At 39.2% G+C, this 20,952-nt stretch overlaps 1 protein-coding gene across 1 annotated transcript in view; it reads left to right on the forward strand.

Moving 5' to 3' along the window:
* Nucleotides 1-20,952, forward strand: part of LOC126457061 (NFX1-type zinc finger-containing protein 1-like) — a 378,517-nt gene that overhangs the window by 157,064 nt on the left and 200,501 nt on the right. The window contains exon 8 of the mRNA XM_050093060.1: nucleotides 6,516-6,795. Within this exon, the coding sequence (XP_049949017.1) occupies nucleotides 6,516-6,795 (280 nt within the window). The remainder of the gene's footprint in view (nucleotides 1-6,515; nucleotides 6,796-20,952) is intronic.

The raw sequence follows: 20,952 nt of genomic DNA on the forward strand, positions 1-20,952 counted from the left end.
CAGCAAGCCACAGCACTGGTACAACAGCAAGTATATGAGGTGCTACCCAAATGTTCCTGGAATGTATATTTAGCTCGTGAAGTCTAGTTACTTAGACAGAACACCACCAGGTGGTAGCTTGTATATCGTTTGTCAGTCAGTGCCTCAAGCACCTTTGTGTCATTTTGTTATCTTTAGTTCCCCATTGTTGTGTGTTGCATGTCATGTGAAATTGACAATGACAGGCATCTGGGAGCAAAGTGTGTGCAGAAACATGTAACATGTTGAAGCAAGCGTTTGAAGAAGATACCTTAGGTCACAATCAATGATAGGACTTGTTCAAACATTTTGAAGATGGCAGAACACTGTTTGATGATGATTGCCATTCAGGATGGCCATCAGCTCACATTACTCCTGAAAACTGAGTGAGGTGGGGCAGTGGTTAGCACACTGGACTTGCATTTGGGAGGATGGCAGTTCAAACCCGCATCCGATCATCCTGATTTATGTTTTCTGTGATTTCCCTAAATCACATCAGGATAATATTGTGATGGTTCCTTTAAAAGGGCACAGCCAACTTTCTTCCCCATTCTTCCTTAATCCGATCTGACTGCTGAACTCGCTATTTCATCCCCTCCCCCGAAATTAATCAACTAACCAGCTTTTGAAAATATTACTGCTAGTCAGAATCTAGGGAAAGCAGAAAGGTGGAGGGAGTATATAGAGGGTCTATTCAAGGGCGATGTTCTTGAGGACAATATTATGGAAATGGAAGAGGATGTAGATGAAGAGGAAATGGGATATATGATACTGTGTGAAGATTTTGACAGAGCACTGAAAGTCCTAAGTCGAAACAAGGCCCCGGGAATAGACAACATTCCATTAGAACTACTGATACCCTTGGGAGAGCCAGCTCTGACAAAACTCTACCATCTAGTGAGCAAGATTTATACGAAAGGCAAAATACCCTCAGACTTCAAGAAGAATATAATTATTCCAATCCCAAAGAAAGCAGGTGTTGACAGATATGAAAATTACCGAACTATCAGTTTAATAAGGCGCAGCTGCAAAATACTAACACGAATTCCTTACAGACAAATGGAAAAACTGGTAGAAGCCCACCTCAGGGAAGATCAGTTTGGATTCCATAGAAATGGTGGAACACGTGAGGCAATACTGACCCTACAACTTATCTTAGAAAATAGATTAAGGAAAGGCAAACCTACATTTCTAGCATTTGTAGACTTAGAGAAAGATGTGGGGCATTACTTATTGAACCACCCTCGTACAATTACAAATCATAACTACAAAAATGAACATCTTTCTTAAATCTCCAAAGAGTTCTGTTTTCCTCCAAAGAATTGAGACCTAAATTGATCAGGATGAAAGTGAAAAGATGAACAACAATTGATATTAAGGTCTCTTGCACCAAGAACAGTATGTTCCATTTCATTCAGAATACAAGCTGGTATAAACAACTGGAATCTACATTACCTCCCATATTGCAAAATCCTCCTGTCCATTATCATAACATGTAAACACGTGCATTGAGCATAAAACAAAAGTAAAGTAGTACATATCTAGAGCATTATACAAAAAATTTGTTTAAGAAAAATTATGAATTGAAATCACCAGCCTTCAAATTTAGCAAAAACTACTTACAGTGGTGTGTGTGTGTGTGTGTGTGTGTGTGTGTGTGTGTGTGTGTTTACATTTCTTTAAAGGGTTACAAAGCTTTTAGGTCACTAAAAAGTAATTATCTTCTAGTAATGACTATTTCTAGTAGAGTATTAAAATCCTGTGTTGAATTTATTGGACAGCTACATCCAAACCCAGTTAAAATCAAAATATTTTTTTCCTGTCTTAAAAAAAAACAGACACACTGTGAACTCAGTGCCTGCTAAACTTAACCAAAATATTAAGTGTTACACTTGATGATTCCTTGACATCCAAGAAGCACTCTAATAAGACATGGCTGATCATGGGCACTGGTTATAACATCATAAGGAAGATAATGGTGCTATTACCCTATTACTCCATGAAAAAATTCACATGCAATTTCTGGCACAGGTCGTGACCAAGTGGTTGACATGGCACTAAATGAGGTGTGCAGGCTTATTACTGGGCTGATGGTCTTCTGAGTTTTCAGGTCGCATCATACCCTCTTCAAACTACTAGAATGCTCGACTTTTGACTACTCCGATGGGCTCTTTTTCAGGATTCTATTTGTCTCCCAGGTGGCTGAACATTGTAGAAAAACACTTGCCACCTCTCTCATAAAAAGCTGTTTTCCCATGCTTTTTAGGAGAAGTGGAGGTACTGGGTAAAATCCAAATACACTTTACTTGGATCTTTTCACACCACCTTCAAAGCAGCCCCTTGGGAATGTATAAATCACTCCCAGCAGTTTTTCATGAATTGAAAGCTCCCTATAATGAATGTTTCCTGGGAACTGGGTGAAATCTTTGGCCTTTTAACTTGACTGTCACTCTGGTGAATAAGAGAAAGCCACTCAATGCCTTGTGAGGCGAACAGCAGATGAGGAACCTTTTTTTTCCAGAAACTCCTGGATATCAAGAAAGTGTGTAACCCAACATTGTCATGATGGAGGAGCTGATCGTCTGGGCACCACTTTTCCAGATGTTTTCTTCTTCTGCTCTTCTTCACTTACCTCAGGACATCACAGTAGAACACTGCACTGATGGACTGATGAGGAGTGACAAGCTCCTTATGGACAATTTTTTCCATGTTGAATAAACAGTTTACTAGTCACTTGCCAGGCTTTCCAGGGACAGTGTGACAATGAAATCTTTTGTTTCTGATTGGTTTTGGGCTCATACCTATAAACCCAGCTATCAACACCAGTAATAACCTTCGAAAGAAAGTCTGTTTCACTTTCAAGTCTTGAAGTTCTCTACAGACTTGCAAATGATGCTGTTTCTGTTCATTGCCGAGAACCTTCAGCACGTACTTTGCGGCAAACTATTGCTTGTGCAGTTCATTGGACAAAATCCTCTGACACATCCTGTAAGACAGCCCCATGATATTTGATATGTCCAGCATCAGATTCTGACTGTTGTGGTTGTGGTCTTCAGTCCGAAGACTGGTTTGATGCAGCTCTCCATGCTACTCTATCCTGTGCAGGCTTCTTCATCTCGCAGTACTTACTGCAACCTACATCCTTCTGAATTTGTTTAGTGTATTCATCTCTCAGTCTCCCTCTACGTTTTTTGTCCTCCACACTGCCCTCCAATACTAAATTGGTGATCCCTTGATGCCTCAGAATATGTCCTACCAAGCGATCCCTTCTAATAGTCAAGTTGTGCCACAAATTTCTCTTCTCCCCAATTCTATTCAATACCTCCTCCTTAGTTATGTGATCTACCCATCTAATCTCCAGTATTCTAATGTAGCACCACATTTCAAAAGCTTCTATTCTCTTCTTGTCTAAACTATTTATTGTCCACGTTTCACTTCCATACATGGCTACGCTCCATACAAATACTTCCAGAAATGACTTCCTGACACTTAAATCTATACTCAATGTAAACAAATTTCTCTTCTTCAGAAATGCTTTCCTTGCCATTGCCAGTCTACATTTTATATCCTCTCTACTTCGACCATCATCAGTTACTTTGCTCCCCAAATAGCAAAACTCCTTTACTACTTTAAGTGTCTCATTTCCTAATCTAATTCCCGTACCATCACCCGATTTAATTCGACTACATTCCATTATCCTTGTTTTGCTTTTGTTGATGTTCATCTTACATCCTCCTTTCAAGACACTGTCCATTCCGTTCAGCTGCTCTTCCAGGTCCTTTGCTGTCTCTGACAGAATTACAATGTCATTGGTGAACCTCAAAGTTTTTATTTCTTCTCTATGGATTTTAATTCCTACTCTGAATAGCAAAAGGCTATTTACAACATTTGTTGGTTGTTCTGTGTGCCAGTGAAGTTTCGAACTATTCTGGCAGATGGCAGGGCCATACTATTGTGGCAAAATGGCATCTACATATGATCACGTTACAAGCAGCGTGCTGTTATTGAATTCTTGTATGCAGAAAAAGAAACCATGGTGAGCATCCATAAATGTTTGTGTGCGTTGTATGTTGATGCTGCAGTTGATAGGAGTACAGTGGGGCAATGGGTAAAGAAAGTTACAGCCTCAGAAAATGTAGAAACAGTCCTCCATGATCGGCCATGCTCGGGATGTCCAGTCACAGCCACTGTCCCAGACATGCTGAATGATGCGGATGCCATTATTTGTGCTGACTGGTGCATCACCACTCTACAGGAGTGAAGATGAAGATGACGAATGTGTTAGGCATGCAGCGAAAACATAGCTATGCCTACAGGACAAGAGCTTTTACTGGCAGGGAATACATGCTCTTCCACAACGTTGGCGTATGGCCATAGAATGTGATGGAGACTATGTAGGAAAATAGGACATGGACAAGACATGTTGATGTATATTTTCACCAAATTATGACTCTTAACAATAAATATGTACAGAAAAAAAGTGGCCCATTACTTATTGAACACCCCTCGTAGAAACCTTCCTCATGTTATATATGAATAACTGTTATCATTCTGTGCACAACAGTTCACAGTACCAATATTTTCCAAAAAGCCACAGATGAACATGCGATTTACATGGATTCATATCTCAAGTTCTGTTGTTCACGAAGATAAGGGGCCAAGGATTTTGGATAGCCCTTGGCCTAGCAACCATTTGTACACCTATCAGAAGAATGGATGTACTGTACCTATTCTACAATACAGGGTCAAAATTTAAATACTACACTCATTCTCCAGTCCAGGCAAAATAGCAAATCGGTTGGTCCTTTTGTGTTAGGTGTGGTGTAGGGTGGATCTTATGTGGCTTATAAAAGCACCATTTGTTCACAGGCAGTTTCTGAAACCCCCCCCCCCCCCCCCCCCTCTCCCGCCACGCCCAAAAATAAATAAATGAAAATAAAAAATTAGGAACTGATACCACCAATTATGGGGATGCCCACTTGTATCATTTCTATTCATGGGAGATCATCAAAATTTTTACCATATGTTCTTAAGATGTTATTCTTGTGAACCTTTGAAACTTTTTTCAGTGTTATTACCAGTTGCTAAGATCCAGAGATTCAAAGTGCAGAAAATTGCAAAAAAAAAAAAAGTTTTTAACTGGGGATTTTTTGGTAACAAAAGTACAAATTATGGAGATGGCCACTTCTATAAGTTCCATTAGTGGCATATGTTTTAAGATGATGATCTCGGAGAACCTTGAAACTTTTTTTCAATATTATTATCCGTTACTGACACTCAAAGGCTCCAAGTATCCATTGTTTTGCACATAAATATCCATATAATGTCTAGTCTGAGGTGTAAATGTAGTTTTAACTGAATTAGTGAACACATGGCAAGAGTGCTTGGGTCATCTCATGGGCTCTGAGGTTACCAAACTATGTTTTTAGTCAGCATTTTTTCACCAATAGAACTTTATGACACTGTCTCTGTACATTGGACAATTCACACCTCTACAAATATGCCCAACTGTCCCCATTGATGTATATCCATGCCTGTTGACAGCGTATGGTCTTGATTTACTTATCATTTCAAAAAGACAAATATTTTTCCCTGTGAAAGACTCTGACAGAAAAATGGGAAACCAGTTGTCTCAATCCTCATTCCACCTTCCTCACGAAAAATTTTGGCATGTGAACATATTTGAATGTTCACATGCCAAAATTTTTGGTGGGTAAGGAAGAATGACGATTAAAATTGCTTTTTTAAAATAACAGTATGTTTATTTCAATGAAACTTTAAATGACAATTGATTATTTGGTAATATAGAGATGTGCACTGAACCAGTGGAAAAAACTCCTGTCAGAGCTCTAAAAAAGGGGAATATGTTCCCCTTTAAAAGACTTTGACAGAAAAGTGAGGAACCAGCTGCCCCAATCCTCATTCTGCTTTACTCTCCAAAAATTTTGGCACGTGAACATGAGAATATGTTCACAAGCCAAAATTGTTTGTGAGGAAGGTGGAATGAGACTTGAGGCAATTGGTTCCCCACTTTTCTGTCAGAGTCTTTTTTGAGTAACGTATTCCCCCTTTTTAGTGCTCTGACAGGAGCATTTTTCCAGTGGCTCATTGCATCTCTACGTCAACAGATCATAATTTGTTATTTAAAATTTTATTGAAATAAAACAGTATTGATATTTTGAAAAACACTGTTAATATATTCAATCTTCAGTGGCACATACAATCCTCTTATTATAAACAGCTGGATCCAAAACTAGATAGTAGCAGTAAATGTTAATGTCCACCAAACGGAAAACATGAGGGGGTAATATAAATGAACTAAAACTTATGTGAAGTAAATAAAAAAAACTCATACTGTAAAAAGTTTCCAGTACCTTTTGTTTGGTATCCCAATGAGTATTTCACTATGCATTGATGTACAAATTACAGTTAGTGAATAAAAGGCTTCCTTGTTTGATGATTTTAGCAGTTTGAGTTGTGTTATTTTTACTGCGTAGGTAACATGGACACACTAACTAAGAGCAGCCAAATATGGCCAAAAATAAACGAAACACTCATGAAACAAGATGCATTTGGCTCTCATCTGACATTAAAATGTCAGATACATCCAACTGAGGAAACAAAGGTGGCCTCAGCAGCTGACTTTAAGGCTGTTCCTGAAGGAGGTTGCAGCCTTCCTTGCGAGGCAGATCTTCAGTGTGGCCACAAATGTCAGAGTGTGTGTCATGTAAGGAACAGATTCCATGAAAATTATAAGTGCTACTTTCCTTGTGAAAGGTAAGACTTTCAATCACAGTCATTTACAAGTTGTTGAGTACATGCATAGTTGTTTTGTTTTATTTATATATGTACTCCGTAGGTGCTTTTATGTGATAAGATGCTACAATGTTGAACTAGATAAGGAATATATAAGTGTAGATCATAAAGAACATTGTACAGTTATTTTACAAAAACAGTTATAGGGAAAATACAAAATATAAAACTAGAACAAAATAGAAGCAAAGTGATACGACATCATGCAAGAATTAACACATGGTGTACAAAACCTAACAAACACACAGTAAATGTATATGCATTCAGCGACTATACTTCTCTGTTGAAAAATCTAATGAATAAAAAGTTTCTTCTAGAAAATACATCTTTATTTATGAATAATCAACTGTTACTATGTAGGTCTTTGATGTAGGTTGATAGTGATTTTAACACTGGACTACTGTGCATCTTTCTGTAACAGCTAGATTTTTCAGATTGGAATGGAGGTGAGCATTCTTCCTTGTAAGGTGATTATCGTACATTTCACTGGTTTCATAATGCACAGGATTGTAGCCATGAAACTCGTAATGAAATAAATATATTTAGAAGTTTTAGAAAGTATTGAAAGTTTTGTGAACATATTATGGCTATAGGCTCTTGGGGGCACTCCACATCAGCCTCTAGATCAGTGGTACCCAATGTGGTGGTAATTACCCCCCTGAGGGGTAAAATGGAAATTTTCAGAGGGATAAAAGAAAAGGGTTCATCTGTGATTCTATGTTGAAGCTAAATTATTTTTAAAAGATATTTGCCATCACTATTTAATAAGACTATAATAATGATTGCATTAGTCACCAAGAATTAGATTCTTTTACAGGGGCTATGTAGTGCCTCAAGAATTTCAGTGTAAATTGTAGAAACACTCGGCCTTCCACCACCACGAACACCCAATATTTTAGGTACGAGTGCGGGAGAGTGAGAACATTTCTACCAATCCACCTGTTCCTGTGTGCAGGTCAGAGGTTTGTTATTAGAAGACTGTAAGAGGGGCGAGTCACTGACGACAACAACAAGTGTTTTCCATCAGTGCCACAGAAGACGAGGACACATCTGGACCGATCCACAATTTCTACCATCATAAGACTCCGCTTCAATCATGCCTCTTTCCCACAACGTCTACATCGGATCAACATTTACAGTTCACCAGTATGTGAGTGTGATCCTGAGTCGGAAGCTGATGTCAACCTCATCTTGTTTATGTGCCCCAAATTTGACCGTGAATGGTTGGTCTTTCTGAAGACATTGCTGAGTATGGGCTACCATCTTCCTCAATCAGCTTCTTCTCTTTTGTGTACTAAAGACGTTCGTCTATATAAAGTGATAGTTAACTTCATTAAGAGTACTGGTCACAATCTGTAGGTTTTAATGGTGTACGTAAATTATAAATATGTCTTGCTGATGAAGATATTTCAGAATTGGTGTGAATTGTAAGCCAAGGCACTTTTAATTATTTTCCAATTCAATTCAATTCAATTTTTAAAACATTATGTACAAACATGTAACAGTTAAGCTTTTTATTCTTGTAAATATGCATTTCTGTATTTATTTATTCAATTATGTGTACATTGTCACTATGGGTTGCCGATGGCTAAATTGAGTACACACTCAAAGGCCAAATAAAAAAATTAATAAATAAAAAAGACATGATGAAAATCCAAGGAATAATTATGGAGCATTCTTTGGTGTGTTAGTGTCTGTGTGAATTGTAAAAAAGACTTATGAGCAATTGAAAATAGATTTCTATGCTCATTCATGTCTTGGACTTGGAGAAGTCAAGGCGCATGTTCATATTTTCATATGGTTTTGAAACCAACTCTTATGTCTCAATATACTTAATTATTTCTAAAGCTTGAGATACGAGTGAGACGACGAGGATATTTATATGTCTAAGAAGAGAATTTTGTTCTGCATAGCAGTTCTAGTACATCGTCAATCAACGAGTACGTTGACACTAAAGTTCATGTATGTGACCAATAGATTACAGAAATAAAAAGATATTATTTTCTGTTGTCCAAAAAACATTAGAACGTGGCGACCTAGGTGACAAGACCCGAAGAAAATGGGAATTTAAAGACAGAAATGGAAATTTAAAGACAGAAATGGAAAGAAGATATTAGGCGTTACTATAGCAACTATGCATAAAAAGATACGATAACTGTTTCCAGTAATCGTTTTGAGTCCAACAAACCAATAGAAGAAAGTTGCGAGTGCAGTTCAGTAAAAGACATGAGAAAGTAATAGTGGAGAAAACTGGAGAGAAGACCTCAACTTTTCGACTAAGAAGATTGGATGTGGAGAGTAAGCAGTCTTCACACACGTACATCGCGCTGATGCCGACGCAGTAATTGGCTACCGACGCCGACTGCATCAGCTGCTGCTCACCGGTGCTGACTCCGTGTCTGCTCGCCGACGACAACGCTGAAACCAACATTCGATGCCACCGGCACCAGTGCTGTCCACCGGCACTGATTACACATTCGCTCACTAACGCAGCTAGAACTCTATGCCGGGTGAGCAAAAACCAATAATTATTTGGTAAAAGTGGAGGGGACAGTTGAATTATAAACTGTTATTATAGTTATTGTACTCAGTGGTGAATTTTCTTTTAGATGATTACTAGGTCTAAGATAAATAAAATTGTGGATCAAGAAAAGCAACAAACTTCAGGACCAGCCATGGCCATGACAGTGAATAGGGACATGCCAGACTGGACTGAAGTTTCAAATTTAATCAAAGGACAAAGTCTAAAGTTAGACACAGTAAGTACTCAGTTAAATGCTAGGTTAGATGACCAAAGTGCTAAGTTGGATGACCAGAAGGCTGATTCAGCCACTCTTAGTGAAAAATTAGATGCTCAAAGTGAAACCTTGAACAGTCAAGCAGCAAATATAGTTTTGTTAAAGATTAAATTCGACTCTTTAAATAATAAGGTAGAAAATCTGAAGTTAGATTTAAAGAGTGAACTCACTAGTCCTTTGAATACTCATGTTAATCAACTATTTACTGAATTTAACCAGAGACAGGATGAGCAACTTAAAGATTTTACTAAAACATTAGAATTTGACATTGAAGATAAGTGTAATAATATAGAATCTGAGTTTAGTGAAAAATTAAAATTTTGTAAAAATACATGTGATGTTAAATTTAATTCTGTAAGACTAGAAATGAATACTTCGAAGGAGAGCACAGATCGACCTAAGGAAGTAATGTCAATTATTCAATCGAAAATCCCAGGTGTTACTACGCATGTTGTTAGTTCGCAAATAGATAAAATAGGATGAAGTTTTAAAGGAAAAATAGCCAACTTGGACATTATAAATGTAAGTAGTTTGGCGGAACCATTTGAACTAATTAAAGATGGAGAAGTTACCGAGAGTAAAATCTCCAGAAACATTTCAACGGTTGCTTTGTCTGAACTTCATGATGCTTGCAAGGTTATGGATGACTTGTGCAAAGAATTAAAACTTGTCCATGACAAAGTAGAAAGTAGAATAACTTGTGTTTCCTAGCAAAGTGGTAATTGTTTTGTTGTGGGGAGGCTTTCATACAAAATTTAAGGAGAAGTATGGGTCCGTAAGTAATCGAGTGAGGTTAATGTCAGATCCATGGTATCCAGGCAGAGTCACATCTGTCTCCCAGGGATGTTAACATTCTGTGTTTACGGGCGGAGTGATAACCATCAGATCCCAAGTTATTTTCAGTGTTTCTTCTGTACTATTTTTCCTGCACCGAATTCCCTTCAAATCTTAAACTATTCTGTAATCTATTCTTGAATTCTTAAACTATCCTATAAGTTTAGTGTATATGAAACCGGATATGACTACAAGATTGAGACCAATTTAAGGGAATCACAGATAAACAGTAATCTCTAAACATGGAATGAAATAAATAGAATATAGTACTATTATGAAGATAATATCATGGTACTATTCAAGCAGAGTGATATCTAGATGACATAAACTAAACAGAATATTTTTTGTGTGTATAAAATATAGTGTAAAGTGATTAACTAAACAACTATTTGATTGTATTGTCTAATTTTCTATTTTTATAGAATATTTTATAACTTTTGTGAGATGTAACGTAAATAGGAGGGTTTGTATCACTTTTGGAAGGGGTGGGTAAAGTAAGTACAAGCAAGACTAGCACTAGTCACACATCTCACCTTTCAGACAACCCTCACAGACAAGCGTAACTGATTCTTCACCATTTGCTGTTCCATAGGTGTTGCTAAGATTTTTCTTCTAGGGCTTGAAAGGTGAAGGTGAAAACACAAACTGGAGAATTGCGAATTAGATACCTGAAGTGATGTCAGAACTGCCAAGGGATGTAGGGGAATAAAGATATATGTACATCTGAGTAGAAGCACATATTACATTGTTGATATGTGACGGTTCTACATCGTTATTTTTTTGTCACTCTCAAATGTATATTTATATAATAGAGGGAAACATTCCACATGGGAAAAATATATCTAAAAACAAAGAAGCTGTAACTTACCAAGCGAAAGCATTGGTATATTGATAGAGACAATAAAAACAATAAAAAACACACACACAAATTTCAAGCTTTCGCAACCCAAGGTTGCTTTGTCAGGAAAGAGGGAAAGACGAAAGGATGTGGGTTTTAAGGGAGAGGGTAAGGAGTCATTCAAATCCTGGCAGTGGAAAGACTTACCTTAGGGGGAAAAAAGGACAGGTATACACTCGCACACACACACATATCCATCCGCACATGTACACACACAGGCAGACATGTAAATGCAAAGAGGTTGGGCAGAGATGTCAGTCAAGGCGGAAGTACAGAGGCAAAGATGTTGAATGGTAGGTGAGGTATGAGCGGCGGCAACTTGAAATTAGCAGAGGTTGAGGCCTGGTGGGTAACAGGAAGAGAGAATATATTGAAGGGTAAGTTCCCATCTCCGGAGTTCTGATAGGTTGGTGTTGGTGGAAAGTATCCAGATAACCCGGACGGTGTAACACTGTGCCAAGATGTGCTGGCCGCGCACCAAGGCATGTTTAGCCACAGGGTGATCCTCATTACCAACAAACAGTGTCTGCCTGTGTCCATTCATGCGAATGGACTGTTTGTTGCTGATCATTCCCACATAGAAAGCTTCACAGTGTAGACATGTCAGTTGGTAAATCACATGGGTGCTTTCTCACGTGGCTCTGCCTTTGATCATGTACACCTTCCGGGTTACAGGACTGGAGTAGGTGGTGGTGGGAGGGTGCATGGGACAGGTCTTACACCGGGGGCGGTTACAGGGGTAGGAGCCGGAGGGTAGGAGAGGTGGTTTGGGGATTTCATAGGGATGAACCAAGAGGTTACGAAGGTTAGGTGGACAGCGGAAAGACAGTCTTGGTGGGGTGGGGAGGATTTCATGAAGGGTGGATCTCATTTCAGGGCAGGATTTGAAGAAGTCGTATCCCTGCTGGAGAGCCACATTCAGAGTCTGATCCAGTCCCGGAAAGTATCCTGTCACAAGTGGGGCACTTTTGGGGTTCTTCTGTGGGAGGTTCTGGGTTTGAGTTAATGAGGAAGTGGCTCTAGCTATTTGCTTCTGTACCAGGTCGGGAGGGTAGTTGCGGTGTTTTCAGGTTATTGGTGTAAGGTTCAGGGATTCAGGACTGGAGCATGTGAGAACATTTCTACCGATCCACCTGTTTTTATGTACAGGTCGGAAGTTTGTTATTAGAAGAGTGTAAGAGGGGCAAGTCACTGACGATGACAAGTGTTTGCCGCCAGCACCACAGAAGACGTGATGAAAACCCAAGGAATAATTATGTAGTATTCTTTGGTGTGTTAGTTGTAAAAAATACTAATGAACAACTGAATATAGATTTCTATGCACATTCATGTATTGGACTCGCTTGAGACTAAAGACTTTTATTTTGCTTCACGTCTTAGCTCTGCATGAGGCAGGAAACATGTGATGTCCATAAATTATTCGATTGTTACTATGATATTGAACTTATGTTTAGCAAGTCTGTTGCTTAAAGACACCAGTTGGCTTGCCAAAGTTTAATTACTTATGTGAAAAAGAGTAAATGTTGCTTTGTGTTGAGAGATGAAAATATACCAAGAATGAACTGTAAGTTTTCCACAAGTACACAGATTATTTTAAGAATAGAGAAGTAGCTTAATAAATTCCTGTAATCCTCTATAGACTTTGGGAAAGAACCTTTTGGGAGCTCGACATAGTTGACTACCCAGAGAAGAGAATTGGCTGCACACAATGCATAAGTCAACTGCGAGAGACGTGAGAGTCTGCACCCCAGTACCACACTGTCTCATGTTGTCCGAAAAACGTTAGCACTAGCATTAACTTGTGACGCAATATGGTGGAGATTACAGCTTGTGAAATGAATGTGTGAACATCATCTTCCTCATACAGTAAACCCATTACACACTTACTTTGTACTGTGCATCTTCGACAGTGAAATTGAGACATATACCTCATGTATGCTTGAATATCTTATGAAAATGTCTTTTCTGTGTTGTAGATAGTGTAGTGATTCGAGAATTTCTGTATAAATTGTAGAACCACTCAGCCTTCTACTGTCTCGAACACACGATATTCTAGATTTGAGTGTGGGATGGTAGAATCCTACCTACTGCGCATCACATATTTGTGTGTGCAGGTTTAAAATCAGTCGTGGAAAGGAAGTAGACGTGGCAGTTGAACGGCACCGACAAGTACCTGTTGTGCAATCTATAGAGGTTTTAGTGCGTGTGTAAGGAAGAACCATGGAGTTTATATGCAGCTCTGTGCTTTTTGTGTCATTGACTATTGTTATTAAAACAAGAACAGGTGAAAAAGTACTCTTGTAGACTCTTGACTCAGCCTTGTTATAGGCAAGACTCATTTTATGATTCACGTTAAGAAAAGTCACGGTATATAAGTCGACTTTCTTTTAAATGTAAATTAATTTGTTTCTGATGTTCGACTGTATGAGAGACTTACTGGAAGTTACATATTTATGTTAAAGTGAGAATTTTGTTGTGCTTGAAAGTCAAATACATCGTTGATTGACAAAAAGCAAAGTTTGTATGTCTACTTATTTCATAAGTAGAAAGAGGCTTAAAAGTTCCTGTACCTAGCGTTATTCAATGGAAAAGAAGTCAAGAGAGTTTCCAGCAGCTGGCTATCCAGTAAAGTAGAGAGGCTGAAAATCCCAAGTAAGTCATCTCATAAAGAAATGGAAGGTGGTTTGGAGGAATAAACCGAAACAACCCAGATGCACACTCACACTGTAAGTTGTTAGAACGTTGTATTATTTACTATCATTACTTTTATTATTATTATTATTATTATTATTATTATTAGTGACGGTGGTCAGACACAAAGCACTGGCAGCCTGGAGTCTTCCAGTTTCTTTCTGTTCAGCAGTAACAAGCGGAGCAATCAAGTGCTTTATAAATGGAGTAGGGTGTAGAATTTAAACTTGGTTGATTTTAAGTGGTAGTGCAGGATCTAGGTGAAGGAAGTGTTGCTACTGAGAGGAGTGGTGCAAAGGGAGCATTTTTTCTAACAATTTTCTACCCTCAATGCAGCTATTTCCTTCTCTGAGATGGACATGTAGGTAGCATTCACATTGTGCTGAGAATTACTTCGTAGTTAGAAATAAGCAGTTCCAGTTGTCTCATTGACTCATGAGTTCGTGGTTTAATAGAACACCTACATTTTGAAAGTAAGTGTTCAATGAAAATTCTGTTTTATTCTCAAGTTTAGAGGGGTGAGGTACTAGCTAATATCTGATTGTGTTCAGGGGTAATGGTCTGAGAAAGGTTGTGAAGCACTGATCCAGATTGATGGATTACTTGTTGTTTATCACAGTGACAGTACCATCAGCAAACACGATGAACTTGCATGTCTCATGTGACTAACACAGGTCATTTATGTATGTGAGAAACAAGTGGGCCAAGAACAGCTCACTGGGGGTTCTATAGAGTGTAGTGCCCCAGTCAGACTTTATCTCCTCACCTGATTTGCTCCCCTCTTTGAGAACTATTTTCTATTTCCTGTCTTCGAGAGATGGGATGATAGTTTGTGACGCGTGTTGTGTCTGCCGTTTTGTGGAGTGGCTTCACTATAGCAAGCTTCATTCCATCTGGGAGACACCCTTATAAATGTATGTGGGCAAAAACTTTGAATAATTAATCAGAGCAGACTTATAGCAGTTTACTGGAAATGTTATCTGCACCTGATGGTCCTTTACTTTTTAAGAGAGGCAGTGGTTTTCTTTAACTCATTTCTGATTGTGGAGCATACACTAAACTCACAGGATTCAGAAAACTGTGTTTCTGTATTTCCATGGCACTTTCTAGAGAGCCATTGCACATTATTTGCTCAAGAGCACTTATGGAAGGGTAATAGAAGGTTTTGCAATTACCTTTTGTTTGATTATGTTTATCAACAACATTTAAAACAAAATCTTTGGGTTTACTGGCACAGTTGATACCTGTCTCACTCCCTATTATGTCCCAGATGGTTTGAATTTTATTACAGAAGTGGTTGATAGTGCAGCTAAAATACAAATTTTTTGACAATTTGAATACTTTACTTAATATTTTACAGTACTTTAGGATCCATGCCTTTTTGTGGTTCTTTTAGGCCAATTCTTGTAAACTTCTTTTTTTCATGACAGTTTGGATATTGATGCGATTTCAAATAAACACTACATTTCGAATTTACATCTGTTTCAGAACAGATGTGACTTCCAGTACATATTTTGGAGGCGCGAGTAAAAGGCCTTAATCATTTTATCATTATAGGTCTGGCTATCTTCTATTGGACTCAGTTTTATTCTCACAAATATTCATTTTATTAATAGTACATTTCTCACCATCATGACCAAAGAGTCCATTCAGTATTTTACTAATGATGATGCTGCCCAATTTCTCTTGATTTATAAAAATGTTGTCAATTAGAGTGCTTCAATTTGAAGTTACACTGCAGGGAAAATTGACCACTGGGATGATGTAGGTGTATGTCAAATTTTCCATGTCTGTCTTCCCACTAATTGGAAATTGATATTGAAATGTCTGAGTACTGTCACATCTCTTTTTCAGTTAAATAGATGCAGTAAAAGTGAGTTGAGCTGCCGCCAATTTTTGTAGATAATAGTTTTTTAACATAGTCTTTATATAAACTGCCAGAAAAAATAGTACACCTTTTAGAGGTTTCCAATTAACTCTAAGATTTATTGTTGCAACAGTGCATGAGGAATACATGAAATAATTACATTTACAGATATCACAAGCGGTTCTGAGATACCAGCTATCAACCCATGCTGAAACACCTGTATTAGTACATGGTGTATCCTCCAAGGGCAGCAATGCAGGCACTGACACTTGCATCCAGTTGATCATACAAACGGCAAATACTACGTTGAGATATGCTACACCACACTTGCTCACCTTGTTCACTTACTTCTGTAAAGTTGTTGGGTGATGAGTCTCATGAGTCACTTGTCATCCCATGATATCCCATACATCCTCGACTGGAGACAAGTCTGGAGATTGTGTTGGCCAGGGAAGTTGCTGCACATCTTGCAGAGCATGTAGAGTTTCACAGACAGTGTGTGGGCGAGCATTATCCTGTCAGAAAAACACATCACATTACCTTTGCAGGAATGGATCTAACAATGTTCTGCATGTAATGACCGCTGGTTTGTGTCCTCTCAAGAAATGAAAGTTATAGCTTATTGCACCCCAGACCATAAGCCCTGAGGTGGGGCCAGCGTGTCTTGGACGAATGCACTCTGAGGCAGTGCTCAACAGGTCTGCACCGTACATGCAAGTGACAATCTCTTGTGTGCAGACAGAATCTTCTTTCATTGCTGAAGACCACGATGTGCTATTCCATGTTCCAAATGATACTCTGACGGCACCAGTCGAGCCATGCATGTCAATGCTGCGGCATTACCAAAAGACAGGGCTACAGGTGTGCATGTCCATTGTCCCAGTAATAAAGATACATCTGGTTTCACAAGCCCTATTATCTGTGCTGTGGTAGCTGTATGATCAGCCAGTGCTGCCCTTAAGCATGAGTGCAGTGCCAACTACCTAGAATTAAGTGCCCAAGTTACTCGCATTTCGAGTAATCACAGGGGTCAGCTTCACCTAAGTGCAGTGGAAGAGCCTCACAAGGGGGACTGTGTTTGCACACGTTAAGCCAAACTGTTTGTAGTACCAACAAACTTTTGAGGCTGAAGGCAATCAATCGCATTCCCTCAGCGAGTGGTGGCACTGTGACTGGCGATGAACACTGTTTTTGCACAGCAGTGACTTGCACAGTACATTCAGCAATTTGCACCTGCGATAGTGTGAGATTATTGTCTGACTGTGGCCAAATGGCTGCTTTATATGTGGACTGATACATCTCTGCGAAACGGTGTACAGTTTGTATAAGTGCTTCAAGATCACCGGCAAATAGTATAAGTATCTTCTGCACTGCTGGCATTGGGCGCAAAAGCCAGATGTACTGTAGAATGTCCCCATTAAGTGTGTTACTTGATAGAGTCTGCAGGCAGAATAGCAGCTGTGAAGGAGAGCCGTTGCATTGCAGTAAAGTCTAAATGTCCTATACTTCCGTAGCCATATCATCACTCAATGAAGCAGCAACGTAACTGTACTTAGTTTCATCAGCAGCTCTGTTAGGTGTCACAAACTGGCTGTCAAGTTGTGCAAACCACAATACTGGGTTTTTCTGCCAGAATGGTTGTGGTTTTTACCATGGTATAGTTAATAATGCACTTGTAGACAGATCAACAGTTTGTGGCATTGCAAAATTACAGTCTGTATGCGGAAGGTGCACAGCACAGTTGTCTCATGTTTGACATTCAAAGTGTGACTGTACAAAGTGGCACTTAATGTCAGAGGTTATGTCAGGGCACCAAAATGTCGCGATTTAAGTATGTTCACTTTAGTGGCACCATTTAGTAATAAAGCGTACAAGTATACTCACAGCTCAATAAAAGATCGAAAGACAAAGCCAAGGAATAATTACAGAAAACATAGAATGAACAGCGATCATGTTGTGGAGAATAAACACTTTTTGTCTTGATAGTCACATGGGGTCTCCAGCCAGAACATAATGTGATCTGGACACAATATTTTGGCAGTACACCTGGCTGCCATCTACAGGATAGTAAGCCATCGCACTAACTCGGCAGAACTGAAATTGGACCGCAGCATTGGCTCCTTTAGACCCTATCTGTAGGTCCACTCCACATGTGCAAATGTAACTGCCCTCTTGCACGACCACAACAGCACACCAGTAGTGAAAACTCACAGAAACGATAAATCAATATTAAACACTGTTGACACCTTTTGATGACTGTATCTAATACCGTTGTTTTTTAATGCCAAACAGAACAGGGCTCTAACACTTACTACTTAAAGGATACCACTTGTCTCTGTTTATAATATTGTCAGACAGCTGAATTTCAATAGTTTTCTTCACTAGACAATCCCAATAATGCAATGCAGGGGCAACCACTTGTGTCTCATCATACAAAATTTTATGTCCTTTGGTAAGACAACGTTCTGCAACAGCAGATTTTTCTGGCTGAAATAAATGTGTGTAGTGGTGGTGCTCCACACATCGATCCTGGACCATACAAATTGTTTGTCCAATATAGGCTTTCCAACAGTGGCAGGGAATTTTGTAGACACTGGGCTTCCTCAAACCCAAATCATCACTGAGCCAAGCAGCACTCTAGTCTATAGCTGGTGGACAGAATATACTTTTAATATCAAATCTCTTCGAAAATTTTCTAATTTTTGAATTTATGCTTCCTGCGAAAGGTAGGAATGTCACCGATTTGCTTGTATCTTTTGTTAGTTCCTGAGAAGGTCCAATCTGTGGAGAATGATGGATCTTGATTGTCAATATAACCATTCTGCTTGAACACTGCTTTTAGATTATCCAGCTCTTGTGTCAAACTGTCTGCATCTGAGATAGCTTAAGCTCTTTTACCAATGTTAGATGCATGAAGATATTGGTCTGTATGTGTGGGCTAATGATAAACACTATATCCTAATGTCCCATCATCCCTCCTGTAGACCAAGATATCCAAAAATGGAAGTTTTCCCTTCTTTTCAACTTCCATCGTGAACTTAATATTGGGATGCAGACAGTTAAAAATATCTAGGAAACGATCCAGAGCATACCTTCCATGTGGCTATACCGTAAGTGTATCATCAACATATCTCCAAAAGCAAGTTGGTTTTAAAAACACCATCTTCAGTGACATGTCCTCAAAATCTTCCATAAACAAACTGGTGACTATGAGGATGATGCACTCCCCATAGCCACTCCATCCATTTGTTAAAAATATTTGCCATTAAATAAAAAGTATGTTGATGTCAACACATGGCGACGAAGCTTAGTTGTTTCTTTGTCCAATTTTTCACCAAAAACTGCAAAGAATATTGAAGAGGAACTCTGGTTAAAGTGACACAACATCAGAAGTAACTAGAAAATCTGTGGGATTGGGACTCAAAGACTTCAAATGTTAAATAAAAACCAGAGAATTGGAAACAAGATGTTCACATTTTCCAACATAGGGACTGAGAATGGATGCTAAATACACTGATGTCCGAAATGAAAGCAAAAAACCAGTTTCCTCATACTGTGTCTAATTCACAATATAATCATGCAGACTATCAACAGGTGTCAGCACGATCGTGTTCTGCATCGAAGATGACATTCCGGTCAGTGGACAACCATGCCAATGACGATGTCAGGGAACCTATCAAACAGGGTAGTGTTTGTCAGGTAGTCCTGCATTCACAATTGCTGTGTATACAGTCACAGACAGTGCTGTATGGCACAGAGAAGATGCCTACCAGCCTCTCTATGGTGGAGGGCCATAGGAAGAATGGGAACAAAATAGTCGCAAAATGATGTGAGAGACCAAAACTCTATCCTGAAGACCAGGGCATGGCCAACAGACATGGCATCAGAAAGGGAGGACCGTTCTTTGGCTGCAAGGGCACGACAGTACCGCCTTAGTACTGCATGGCTACTGGCCCTGACCTTGCAGCATCCACTGAATGTGTTGTATCAAGGCAATTGTGTATAGAAGGCTTTGGCAGATGGCCTTTATTGTTGGGGACTTGCTGTATTTGTACACTGATGTGTCTTCACAGAAGGGAACATCTAGAGTGAAGTCATCAAAATGCTACCTGTACGGTCAAACAGTGGACCAATGTTCTTTTCACAAATGAGTCCCAATTTCATCTAGAGAGTGATTCTCGATGGAGTCACATCTGAAGAGAATGTGGAACATGATTTCGAGACCCAAACACCGCAGAAAGAGACTGATATTGAGGAGGATCCTTAAAGGTGTGGTCAGGGATTATGATGACCACTCAAACACCTCTTCATCAACTTGTATGGGTGAATCGGGTAGCTTTAACTGCTGCAAGGTATTGTGATGAGATCGTGGAAGCTCATGTGCAGTGTTGCGACATGCTGTGGTCACAGACTTCATGTTGATGGACAATAATGCACAACCTCGTAGAGCACGGGTCGCTGATGTTTTCTTGAAGATGGAAGATGTTGCATGCATGGCGTGGCCTGCTCGCTCTTCTGATTTGAACACCATAGAGCATGTCTGGGATGCACTGGGGAGATGGAATGCATCACATCAGCTTCCACTAACCATTCTCTAAGACTTGCGTACAGTCCTGCAGGAAGAATGGGCATCATTGCTTCAACATGAGATTGATGACAGCATTCACAGGATGCCCAATTGTTGTCAAGCCGATATTGTTTTTAGAGATGGTTAAACCCCATACTGACCACATTAGCTTGTCAGAATGTGCAGTTGTTTACACTCTGTATTCTTTACACTGTTTCTACTTTACCTGTTGATACTGTTTTGTGGCAAAATAAATGCAGCCTTGCAAAATTTCCATTTGTTACTATAGTTTTGGACACAAGTGTACTTGGTCAAGTTGTAAGGAGGAGCCCCAAATTGCAATGATGGGCACAGAGAAACCCCTTGCTTCTGTGACTTAGGCAAACTGTATAATCTTGGTGGGACTCAGCACCAGGTCAAAGTTTTTAAGAGCATCATCAGATAATGAACTCTTCTTCAAAAGTGA

The sequence above is a fragment of the Schistocerca serialis genome, chromosome 2 (genome assembly GCF_023864345.2).
Source record: "Schistocerca serialis cubense isolate TAMUIC-IGC-003099 chromosome 2, iqSchSeri2.2, whole genome shotgun sequence".
Classification (NCBI taxonomy): Eukaryota; Metazoa; Arthropoda; class Insecta; order Orthoptera; family Acrididae; genus Schistocerca; species Schistocerca serialis.